The sequence below is a fragment of the Pimephales promelas genome, chromosome 20, assembly GCF_988280905.1.
Source record: "Pimephales promelas chromosome 20, fPimPro1.hap1.1, whole genome shotgun sequence".
Classification (NCBI taxonomy): domain Eukaryota; kingdom Metazoa; phylum Chordata; class Actinopteri; order Cypriniformes; family Leuciscidae; genus Pimephales; species Pimephales promelas.
The window spans coordinates 19,516,575-19,529,647 of NC_142788.1; the positions used below are offsets into that span (position 1 = coordinate 19,516,575).

The 13,073-nt window shown below is 40.5% G+C and overlaps 1 protein-coding gene across 14 annotated transcripts in view; it reads left to right on the forward strand.

Moving 5' to 3' along the window:
• Positions 1 to 13,073, forward strand: part of agrn (agrin) — a 238,248-nt gene that overhangs the window by 194,860 nt on the left and 30,315 nt on the right. For 13 of the 14 annotated variants that reach the window (XM_089124604.1, XM_089124603.1, XM_089124607.1 and 10 more), the window contains 5 exons: positions 250 to 374; positions 471 to 576; positions 7,007 to 7,360; positions 8,797 to 8,922; positions 11,393 to 11,520. In XM_089124604.1, the coding sequence (XP_088980730.1) occupies positions 250 to 374; positions 471 to 576; positions 7,007 to 7,360; positions 8,797 to 8,922; positions 11,393 to 11,520 (839 nt within the window). The remainder of the gene's footprint in view (positions 1 to 249; positions 375 to 470; positions 577 to 7,006; positions 7,361 to 8,796; positions 8,923 to 11,392; positions 11,521 to 13,073) is intronic. The other variant, XM_089124614.1, reaches the window with a different exon arrangement.

Genomic DNA, 13,073 nt, shown 5'->3' on the forward strand with positions numbered 1-13,073 from the left:
GTCCCAGCTCTGCTGCTGATGCAAGTCGTACTCTCTGATGAATTTCTGTGGTGGAGGTCATAGGGGTTGGATCAGAAGTGGATTAACAAGAAGCCCACACTGAAATGTCCAGCATTTATTATGTTTTGGATGCTGGACTGCTTAAAGAACCCAGTTTGGTTTCTGTACCCTTACAAGTTCAAAAGTTCCCTTTTTATTTTAGTATTGAATACAGGTTATGTGTTAACCAGAGGCCAAACTATTTCACAGGACCTCAGGCACCCAAGTCCTGTGATGAGCTTGTGTGCCACTTTGGGTCATCATGTGTGGAGGTGAACGGACAGGCTCACTGTGAGTGCCCATCGCCAGATTGTGACGAAAAGAATAAGACCAAGGTGAGGTAGCATAGGTCACGGATCCACCTTAAACTCTACAACTACTCAAATGAAGATTTCTTCCCTAATAATGGGCACGGACATGTTTGTGGACAGGTATGTGGTTCTGATGGAGTCACCTATGCAGACCGGTGCCAGCTGAGGACCATTGCGTGCCGACAAGATAAGGAGATCACAGTGCAGCATTTAGGCCAGTGCAAAGGTGAGATTAGCCTCTTGTACTCAATATTATTGTCTATTTTTTGCATTATTGATGTCAAAGAAAGCACGAATGATAAATTAAGAAGGTCAATGGCTCACAAAGTCGGTTAAAGACCTCACGATTCCTTTTACTGAGAAAAAAAAAAATTTCTTTAATCATTGTCATGGTCTATTTTCCAGTCGAATAAATAAATATCCATAAACCAAGACAAATACTTAACAGAAAATACATAGAAAGATGTTTTCAGGGAATGCATTTTTGTGTTTTTAATGTTTTTTTGTATTGTATTACTAAATTTAGTCAGAATGTTTTTATTGCATTTTTTTAAGTAAAAAAAACAATCAAATGAATTCCAAATTTTTTTTCTGAAAAAATACATATTACACAATATTGCTTAAAAATCTTGTTTTAGGGATGTCTAGATGTTTTAACTGGAAATAAAGAGAACAATTCTGATTTAGGAAATCAAGTTTTTCCGGGTTGCTTGGGAAAACTGCCTGGCCCATAGGTTGGAAGGGGGTCACTAAGTCTGTGGGTGTGTGGGGGGTTGATGTGGATGGTGGATGTTCAATGGGACAGGAAAGCTGCCTGACAGATGCTCCCCTGCAGATAGAGCCGTGCTGCTTGGCTTCAGGCTGGCGTCTTTGAATCCCCTGGAACTGGGCGACATTTGAGCTGTTTGATTTGCATCACCCCTGTGTGGATTATTGGGAGTTAACTGCACAGTCTGAGCGAAGCACCTGCAATCCGGCTGCTCATGTGTCGGGAGGCCTGCTTTGGGTAGAGCAAGCTGTGCAAAGAGTAAGGCATTTCTCCCTTTCTCTCTTAAATCGTTGATCGGTTGCTCTGTACATTCATGGGCACAGGAACCTGGTAGAAGGCCAAGGTTAAGACTTCATGTCGGCTGTATGTGCCAGCTCACGTCAGAAGGCGTTCCTCCGCAGAGAGCTGCTCCGAGATGGCCATGGCTCATGGTGGACACTGCCAGCTGCCCATTCTTGGATCAGGGCCAGACATTCCCAACAGCAGCCCATGCAGCCACTCTGTCAGACCTGTTAATGCCACATAAGAGATTCGGTTTCATTGTCAACTGCTGCAGCTTGATCTAACACGACTATATGTTACATTGTTTCTCATAGCTGTAACCAGGTTCATAAGGATTCTCTGTCAACTCATTCGAAATTCGAAAATCGTTCAATCCTTGTCTTCAACATAAAATCATTTTCAACCCTATTTACTTGTAATGCACATTCCTCGTTGTTATTTTGAATAATTCAGTAGTGCATGTTATTTTAGAGGGAAAAAATCCATTATTATTTTTAATCAAAATTTGAAATTACTCTACCTCTGAAATGTCCCTCCTTTTCTGCTAATGTCACCAAGGATATTTGGTAATGTTAACCAATTCTCCAAATAGCTATAGCTAAAAAAAAAAAAATCAGTCTATTTCAATTCTGGCATGTAACACTAGTTATGGACCAATAAATCAGCCAAGCTAATTTATATTTGGCCATTTTGATGAGGCAGTATTTTTGTACTGATTTACTAAAATTTGAATTGTATTATATTTGATAAAAATTAAAATGTTATCAAAGTTTATAAATCTATGCACTTATTTGCATTGCAATTTGAGTTTATTGGCTAATGATAACAAATGTGTACATGATTTGAGTTCATTTTTTATCATTATTATATTCATTAAAAAAAACATATCGGTCAACCTCTAGTTGTCAGCATCCAATCAGTTCTTGTTCAACAGCCATTGAGGTTGACTGAATAGTTATTTGATTATGCTTTCGGCTCACATTTGGCAGATTAAACTTGGGCCTGGTTATGGCACAACACACAACAAACTGATGTTTAGAGATTACGATCGATCCCTGTAGTCATTAAGCAGAGCACCTCTCTGTCTTGCTCTGTTTTTTGGCGTCACCTGCCTGTATGAGAAGAATCCAGCAACTATTCTGTGTGTATTCAGGGATCTGGGAGGAAGTAAGGTTGGATCTTCACCAGCCTAGGGCGGAACTGGCAACAGCAGCGCTATTTAATAATTTCTTCTCCGACTTGTGGGGTAAAACAGGCCCGGGCTGCAGACTGCTCGGCAGCCCTGAGGTGGAGGGGTTAGATCACAAGCTCATTTCACGTGTGACTGGATGTGGATTAGCCGAAAGCCTGTCTTTCTCTCTATATTTCTCCCGCTGATCTCTTTGATGCTCACCCCTCATCAACTCTTCTTGATGACAAACGGTGCTATGAAACCTAATATTGCCATAGCTGGCAGCAGATGAGGCAATCAGTGGCACATCTTGGTACATGACGTAGGGTGTTCAGGGTCTGGAATGGCTGAGAAACTTTTGGCTCATCAAGAGTCCATGTCTTGGCAGTTCCCTGCACTCACATATGGTGTCATCACCTGTACATTTGCTGCAAATTGGCAGCCTACACATTGGCATATGGGACGGGTGGCTCTCGGCGGAGATGTTAGTTTTGGTTATCGTTTTGGTTCTAAACAACATTTTCCGGGTTCAAAACCATCTCTCTGTCATATCACAGAAAAGAATTTCAAACCATCCCTCAATGTGCACAAAAATGAACTTAAAATGTAAATCCATGGGCCAAGGCATTACAACAAGACTGACATTAAAATACACAGTTTCGAAGGTCTGCTGAGATAAAAGTGCTTATTAACCTTGTCTGGATAAAGTTATATCCAATTTTTCAACTTATCTTATTACCATGTAAAGGTGGGAACCCCTGCAAGGTACTATTTACGTAGTGAAAAATCCTCCCACAGGAATTACTTTGTATAACCTGGAGTTTATCTGCCTTGTACAACAACGTTTAAACTCACATTTTGTATTTAAGAATTTATCTGTTTTAAAAAAGATGGCATGAGCATTAGTGTAAATTACTGTGATGTACCCTGATTTGATATTTTGTATTGGTTAGTCCCACCCCTCGTTAAATCTCATTGGTGGGGAATTCTGCTCTACAAACAGTAGTTTAGCAATGTATAGAGAGTCTATGTCCCTCCCCTTCCGGTCGACCACCATGGGACCTTATTTCGGAAAAATATTGTATGGTAGTCAATGGCGAGAGACAACAAATATTTTGATCTCGTTTGAATTGTGCCCTGAATTGCACATATGATGTTTGTCAATTTAAAAGATACATTTTAAAGTAAAGAAAGTCGCCGTTTGATGTGAAAGACGTAATTACAAAGACTACAACCCCCAAAGGCGCACATTTTCTCTCAATGAATGAAGGTAACTTTACTGAGGCTGTCTGTCATTGTTTCTATAGTCTTACGTTATAATCATAATGTTACGCCGTCATGCCTGAGTTTTTTGTACCAGACTGCACACACACAAGCAGCGGATCTTGCTCGTTGTTTCGATTTCCGGGAGATGTAGTTCATTGAGCGATTCTCACATAAAACTAAAAGTTACAAGATTCTGTTTTATGACAAACGGTGATGTTTTTGACTTTCAGAATTATCTTTTAAATTGACAAACATCATATGTGTGATTCAGGGATCAGTTCAGACAGAATATAAAGATAAGTTGTCTCTCGCCATTGACTACCACACATATTTTTTTCCGAAATAAGGTCCCATGAGCCGGAAGCGGAGGGGCGGGACTTATGCTCTATATTGATCAAAGGGGGTAATCCATCGACCGGAAGTTGAAGCCTCGCGGGAGCTGACATCTTGTAGCAGAACTTGACTTGCGTTAGCATTCCCATTGACTCCCATTCATTTTGGCGTCACTTTGACAGCGAATAACTTTACATCTGAGCCGTTTGAAGACCCCATTTGTCCTTTATTTATTTCTAAAGAAACACGACAATGTATAAAAGGCTCCAATACCTTGTAGCTTATGTTATGGCCCTGTAGAAGACAGACGGTTTGCTCTCGTCACATCTAAGTCGTCAAGCTCTGTTTGAGTCTGCGCGTCAGGGACGGAAGTGCTAAAAAATCGCCAAAAACGGGCTTCAATCGTCTCAATGGAGTTCCAATGAGATGGCTCTGTCCATTTCTTTTACTGTCTATGCTATTGATTGGTCATTGTATTGTGTCGCGGATATTTCTGCTGTCAGTGTGGATAAACTTGAGGCTGGAATAATAGTCAGGTTATATATTTGTTTTTACTAACTGAAGGATGAGTCAAAATTATTTACTGTGGTATTTAATGCCATTATATACATTGTTGATAGAGCTTAACTTGTTTCACCTTTACCCCTTTCATTTCTTAGTTTCCCTGCCTTTTTCTTTCTCTCTTCACCTCTTTCATTTTCCGCCCAAAACACAAGTTGTACGAAAAGACAGAAAGCCATCTTAATAACAGCCTTTCAAGAGTAAGTATACGGCAATGCCAACTGAAGATGACAATGATTTTTGCGTCTCCTAATTGTTCACCCTGCCTCTCTGAAAACCAAACGGAGCGTTAAACTTGATTAAGGCGAGCTGACTGCTCCCGTTGGCCGCTGCTCGCTTTCAGCGCGCGTATTTGTGTCACAAAACCCAAAGCTGGGGCGTGCGACTCAAATCCCACACCCCTGATGCTAACGCTACGCTGAGCTCCTGAATGACAGGTGCAGCCGAGTCGAAATAAGAAAACGGATGCCGTGACAAACGGCGATAGCATCGGTGCTCTCCCGCACAAAGCTAGTGTAGACACACTCCCTCTCACCCAGGCTGTGACAGCCGGTCTGATAGAACTAGTATCTCTGGAAGGTATCGTATTTCACACCTCGTCAGCTACTCGCTGTTCAAATGTGAGATGATTAGCATGTAATTAAGAGGCTGTGCTAGCGTGTTATCAGGTTCCCGACCAAGCGCAGTTAGCCTGTACACGGGGGATCCGTTAAAGTTGAGCACAAAGCCACGGATGATTGGGCGCGTGGATCCCTCGGTCCCTATTGTGGCGAGATCTGTCTCAGTTCGTCCACAGCAGTTATTATTGTCTTCGCGATCTTTAAATATTCATCTTTGATGAAGGCTCTTGCCTTGGTAATGTCTCTGAGTTTGAGCTCAGCTGCTGCAGTGGAGAGATTTGCGAGTGTGTTGACAAGGCTGCAGTGGTTGGACCGTCGACGGATGCCTTCATGAAGTGAGGGCTTCCTTTGAAGCCGCAGCTAAACCCTGCTTTTCTGCCCTATTTATATCAATCATTCATCACTAGAGGCTCTGGCTGTCTGTGATTAAAGCCGCCCTACAGGAGGGCAACATCTGAATATGTATATATAATTCATATCTACAGGCACTCTCTCACACGCACAAGCACACTCTCTCGCAGATCAACCGTTTTCTGCAGTCTGAAACCCAGTAGTATATAAACACTTCTGGTCAAGAGTCTGGGTAATGATCGGTTTGAGCTTGCAGAAAACCTAGTTTTTAAAAACCTCAAAGAATCACATCAAAAAGATGCAATGCAGCAACCTGGTTCTGTGCAGTTCATTAGTTTTCTGGGTAATTTAAAGGGATAGTGCACCCAAAAATGAAGGTTCTCTAAGGTTTGAAGAGTAGCATGGCCATATTATAGTTTGTGTGTAGAAACTTTTACCCTAATGTTGTTGAAAATCTGTATGACTATCTTTCTTCAATGGAACATAAAGGAAGATAGTTCGAGCAATGTATCGGTGATAAAAACCAATGTTTCCACAAATAATTTTACAGGTTTGGAAGAACATAAGAGTGAGTAAATGATGACAGAGTTCATCATTGTTAAGTCATTATTCACTAAAAACCTTGACATTCTACTCTAGCTCTCCTCATTAGTTTTTAATACTAGAATGAATCTGTTTTTTGAGTCAGATCTTTTCTATTATAAGTTCTGAATTTTTCAGTTGTGACTAATCCAGATTTTACTGACTAGGAATATATTAGTCATTTAGACAATTTTATTTTGCTTTTGTGCCATTTTTGAAGCTTGAAAGCTGTACTGTAGTCATTGTAAATGCATGGAAAAGAGCAACGAGGATATTCATTCAAAATCTCTCCTTTTTTGTTCTACGAAAGAAAGAAAGTCATACTGGTTTGGATCAACATGAGGTCCGAATAAATGACAAAATGTTCATTTTTGGGTGAAATAATCCTGACTACAAAAGAGGCTCCTTGCAGGGGTTCAGGTGTTGGAGTGTAATGAAGCTTAAGTGACATGATTGAAACATGATGCTTTTTGTAGGCAGGAGTGGGTTTATTCCTGGTGTTTCTGTGCATCTGATTTTGATCTGAATCTGTGAGACATACAAAGCGTTGCTCTGGAAAATGTTCCCTTGCTGAGACCATGCTGAAGCTCTTTTTGTTGTTGTTTTAATGGCAAAGAGGAATGGGTGGGAGGGTGTAGGTAGAATTCAAAGGTGAGAAAGAAGGCTTACAGAAACATTTCCATCTATGCTTACCCATCATTCCATTCCTGCTTTCTCCCAGAATCCATTGAGCTGACGGCCAAACCCACCCCCTTCCCAACCACCCACCGCACCACCCCTCCCACCGCTCACGTCAAGATCACCAAACAGCGCCATGGCCACACCACCACCACCACCATTCTTAAGGATCTGGACAGATTCGTGGTGGAGGCACTGCCTCCACCGAGGATGGCCGAGGCAGAAAAGTTCTTCAGCTCTTTCACCACCCACCGCCCCACAACACCCTACAAACCACCCCGCACCTCATCCCCACCCGAGGACTCCAGCCCTTACTTTGAGGAGTCGGGCAGTGGAGAGCCCAGTGGGGACGACGAGATGGTGAGCGGAATGGAGGAGAGCGGAGAAGAGCCACTTGGTAATGCATTCACCATAATCTTTCAGTCATAAGAGGTTTAGGCATAATTGTCAAGAACAGATGACAAGAGATGATGAGATTCTCCTTTGTATGGACTGACCTTGTGTGTGAGATGACCTCTTCTCGAATTGTAATGGCATATCAATTTAACATTGCCCATTATCTCAGCGGCCATTATTTGAGAGGTTTTGACACCTGACATCCAACTGCTAAGTGAGCAATTTCATTTGGAATCACTGCGGTGAATAATTCACAGAAATGTCTGGCTTCGGTTTTTAACGTGCACTAACCTTATAAGTAAGCAACTTCTAAAGGTCGTTTAGGCTGCATATTGGTCAGAATTGTACATTGGCGGCCCAAAACATCACAAAGTTATGATGTTAACACAGCCAACGACACAAATTATAACTAGAGCTAAGGGAATTTGTAATTCTAAAGAGCATTTTTAGACGGAAATTTGCAAACACCTGTTTAGAAGTCATTGTTTTTATCCCATTTCTAAATGGATCTGTTCAATTGGTCAACAATTCAGCACACTAGCATAGAAAATGAAGAGGCATGGGCCCCAAAAGCCACTAAACTTCAATTTTGTGTATTATAGTGTTTTTTTTGTGCCCTTCACCACCATAATACATGAAGTAGACCAGCTATTTTTATTCAGTCAATGCTAGTTCTACAGTACACACACACTGTTTAACTGCCTGAACTAGTATAAGAGAGAGCAGCAGGGCCTCAGATTTATTCTCTTGTCACTGTTGGACCGGAGCGCACTTTGACGCAGGACACATGAAGTCTGTCTGACATCGGAGTGGGAGGCATCTCTTGAGACTTCCTGATGACTTTCTGCCTCCCAGTGAACCAATACCCTGAAAGGCTGAAGCTGTGTGGTCGCCAGCGTGCATCTCGGGGGCAGCGGCTCATAAATTTGCCTACAGATGCGATGAAACGACATCCAGGGATGCTTTCCAGCTCCATGCCAAAAGTCATTTTCCACCACTCACTATCTCGTTCACACGCTGCCTCTCTCATACTCACAGAGCCCTTGAACATCTGACAGCTTTACGGCTTGTTTGGCAAGCAGGAGATATTAACCCACAGTCCTAATCTTCAGTATTTATACTTGTAGGTGTGAGGCTGGCTCCATAGCCAAGACCATTTTAACAAGCTATTGTTAGTTTTTGCATAATGAGCATCGAAAGTAGGAATACATCAAGAAAGATATAAAAGTCATTTTTGAACATACTCACAGATTGTTGCAAATCAAATAGTCAACCATAGAGCCGTCTGCCTCTGTAATAATTTGCACCATCATTTTTCTGTCTCCACGACTTGACATGTTAATTGTTTTTGCAATCATACAAACAGAGATGTCAATTTAAACTAGAACAATCCAACATAGAAATCTGCTTGTGTGACGTCTTCATCTTTCTCTTCAGGTACAACAGTAGCAACTACCACACTTCCCACAGCCGAGGAGCGATCCTCCTGTGACAACACGCCTTTTGGCTGCTGTCCCGATGGGAAGACAGCCGCCATCAGCTCTGAGGGCACAAACTGCCCCTGTAAGTTCCCGTCAATCACTCTCTACCTAGTGTCGCCTATTGTATACTACAGATAATAGCATGTGTTTGTTTTTTTAACTTTCACCATCTTTGACTATGCCACCAACAGCTTTATTCTTTTTATTCTGAAACAATGAGAGGATGGTGAGGAGGGGGAGTTGGTAATGACAGGGGAATTTACATTTTATGAGCATATATTATCTCAGACGTTTCATTTTGCTCTTACCATGCACCAAATGCAAGTAAAAATGGTCCGTTATTCACCAGGAATTGATCTAAAACATGATTGAAATTGAATTGTATGTATATATGAAGGATCAGCCATTAAAATGTAACATTGGAAAATAATATTAAAAGGTTTCTACTTTAATATAGAGTATTTTAAACTGTATTTCATTTCTAAAATAGCAAAGCTGAATTCAGTGTCATATTATCCTTCAGAAATTATTGTAATATGCTATTATTATCAATATTGAAAACAGTTGTGCTGTTTTATTCTTTGATGAATAGAAACTTTGAATTTGAAATGGAAATATTTTGTAAAAATTAAGTCATTTTTGATCGATTTAATGTGTCCTAACTGAATTAAAGTATTATTTACTTTCTATCCCCAAACTTTTGAACAGTAGTGTATAGAAACAGTTCATTTTGGACCCTGAGTATCCCAGATGCAGGGGAGCAGGTTTTGCGTCTGTAGCCGTAGCAAATGGATAAACCAATTGTACAAAATGTATTCTGACTGGCATCAGACCAGATGCATCAATATACCAGCAAACCTATTTCTCGCACCAGCCCCATCTGTTTTATAAGAGCAGAAATTACACACAATAGAGACTAATCAATACACGACAGGCAACCAGAAGCTGGCAGATGTTTTGTGTTCTCTGTACGGGAACACTAGGTCAAGTGCTCACGTCTCTTCTCATATCCGTCAGCTGGGTCTCGTAACTCCCCACCGTTTATTGGCGATGTGTCACAGCGGCCAGGAGCGAGGGCACTAATGTCCATTGCGTTCAGTGTCTGCTGTCAGCTCGAGCTCTCCCCATGTCTCTCAAGCACTAAGTGAAGGAGAACTCCCGCTCATATCAAGGTGTTTCACTGAAAGCTGAGAACAGCAAACAGTGCAGCCTACTCACAATGTTAGAGAGGGGAATTACGCCTCCCTAGTGAAAACCTAACTGTTTAACTAAGTTATAATTGATTACATCATGTTGAAATAAATCAGTCTAGTTTTACAATTCTTTTTCTACTAGAATCATGCTAATGTTATAATTCTCTCTGGTCCTGTAGTAATTCCAAGCCTATTAAACCAGGGTGCTTAGATGCTTCTACCCCATCCCTCTGCATAAAAGTTCAAATGTTAGTTAAGAATGAATTTGCATTTCTAGTGTAAATTAAAATGATATAGCTCATTGTACACTAGTAAGCCATCTGGAACGCTTTGTAACTAAAGATAAGGACATGTGCTAGACATGATGAGTGCATGCTAGAAATGATGGACCATAGCCATAGTGTGGTGGGAAATTCAGGACTTTAATTTAAATCCACTTCTAAAGCCTGATTCCGCCACATGTCTTTGCGCTCCGTGGGAAATTCCTGTCCTCAGATGTTTCCGATTTAGAATCCGATGGCAGTTTCCCTCCGTCTCTCTTCACATTCAGAATCTCCCCCATTTGCTCCTTTTTGAAAGTCCCATCAGATACGTAGTGATGTGTGTCTGTGCAAAAAGACCCTTATCATGCAGTTTTAACCAGCTTCTGTCAGTCACCCGTTCCTGGGATTAGAAGACAATTACGGCTATCTTTCACGATAATCATACAAGTGCTTATCCCGATCCCAGCCAAGCTGGAGCCTGGCCGGCATGATTGATTTGGGCAATTTGTTCAGCTGATTACATGCTGCACAGAACCCAGCACCATGCCCGCTCCCTGCTCTCCTTCAGTCGTTTATTTATTATTTATTTCCCTCCGTCATGTAAAACCGGGCCTCTGATCCTCTCTCGCTCTTTCCGCTTATTAGTGTCAATGAAGAAAGGTCAGCAATAACCTGAAAGGAATGTTAAATGATCACCCCGACCCCAGTCAGGGCTTATGAAAGTGTAATTTAACCTAATTTTTGTGATGTATTGTGCCATGTGTGTAAGTGTTGCTGTCTAACCGATCTCTTTCCACTCAGTCCCCCATGCCAGCTTTTGGGAAGAGTCTCGGTCTGGTAAACTCCAGTCCATCCTCCCTTCTAAGCCCTTTTCCTCGTACCCATCATCCATACTCTTACATGCTTTTCTATACCTCCACCTCCACTGCAAACAAACCTCTCTTTCCCCACTCGATGAACTAACCCCACAAAGGCTCCATCACTAACTTGCAGACTGGCATTGCACCAACCACAAGTGTGTGTAGCTCAGAGTGGACTGGAACTGTGCGTTTCATTGAAGTGTCTTTTATGTAACCCTATGTGCCTTGTCCCGCAGCCACCATGCGTTTCAGTGGCTTCCTGCACCTGGATAAGGTAGAGGGTCAGGAGGTCTTCTACACGCCTGAGATGGACGACCCCAAGTCGGAACTGTTCGGTGAAACGGCCCGGAGCATCGAGAGCGCTGTGAGTGGTGCAGCTTGAGTTCACTTTCAGTTCAGCTTTGAAAAGAAGTTTTATTTTCAACAACCAACAAAAAAAACACATAAAACAACATAAGGTAGTGCTGCTACATTTCCCAGTATTGTGGCAGTAGCTCAGCTGTTCTCACAATATTTTAGCTTTTCATGCAAGTATTTTTTCCCCAAAAAGTAGCAGTGTAACTCAAACTCGATTGAAGATTAGTTTCTTGTTTATCACAGGTTTTTTTCTTGTTTGTATCTACCTTTTATTTCTCAATCCAGTTCTGTTTTCTCTTGAGGTTGACCGCTTGGGAATTTATGCTGAATCAATTGTGATAATTGGTGGAATTATCCAGTGGAACAGGTTGAGTACGTCTTTTGAAGAAACATGTCTGGTGTTCTGACAGTCTCTAGGAAAGCAGTGCATTAGCTTAACAATACAATACAGACACTTGATCTGGAGGTTTGTGCAAAATCCCAACACAATACAAATCCAGATGTTAAATATAGCCCAGTGGTCGTCATCAACATTTCAGTAGCCCATACCAATACTAATAAAATAATAATTCACTATACTTGAAATACTAATGATAGAAAAACTGGAGTGCTACGGGCGTGTGTTTATTTACACAGTGAAATATTAGTTTAATTATAAGTAAAGGAAATTAAAACAATGGCAATTAATTAATTAAATTAAACATTGCTTCAAACTGAATTCAGTGAGATTGTTTCTAATTAAAAAATATTGATTTTTGTTGTTAATACTTTGCCAAAATGACCTATTTTCTCTAATTAAATTATATATATTTTTAATGATTTATTTGAAATATTTATAGTATATACACAGCAGGAATAGGGGAACAAAAAAAGACAATACTTACTAGGCTGTGTCCGAAAGCTGTAAACTGCTGCTTTCGGAGGATGCATTCCAAGGCAGGAAGGCATTTCGGAATCCTATGTTAGCTTCACTTCCTGTCTCCTGAGATGCCTTCATCAGAATGATTTTTGAAGACACGGTATAGATATTTCCTTCGCTGCCTTTGATATCCCACAATCTTGTGACATTTGAGCAATAAAATAAAGATGGCATCTGAAAGTTGCAGATGGCGGTCAGTTTCTGTGCAAATGCGCATCTTTGACCACCGTTTTTCACTCTTGATGTTATTTCTAGCAAGAAATTACTATTATAGTTTAGTCGATTTATTTAGGTAATTTAACCATTACTCTGCGTCAGAAGACAGTTTTGTGAGATTTAGTAATACTAACAGTAATAGTGAACAAATACCAAATAAAAAATATATATTTATTTTAGTTTCTTATTATTTTAGTATTAGCTATATAAATTATAGTGATTATTAATCTTTTAATTTTTTCTAAATATTTTAGTTATTATATTTTTATTCTTATATATTTATAATTATGTCATTTAGTTTTTATATATTTTTTTTAGTTTTTGTATTTAATACTTTTAACACTTACACTTGTATTTATTTCAGTTAGTTACCAAGTTAACATTTTTAAGTTGTTCATCTAAGTTGTTCTCTGCCATTTGAAATT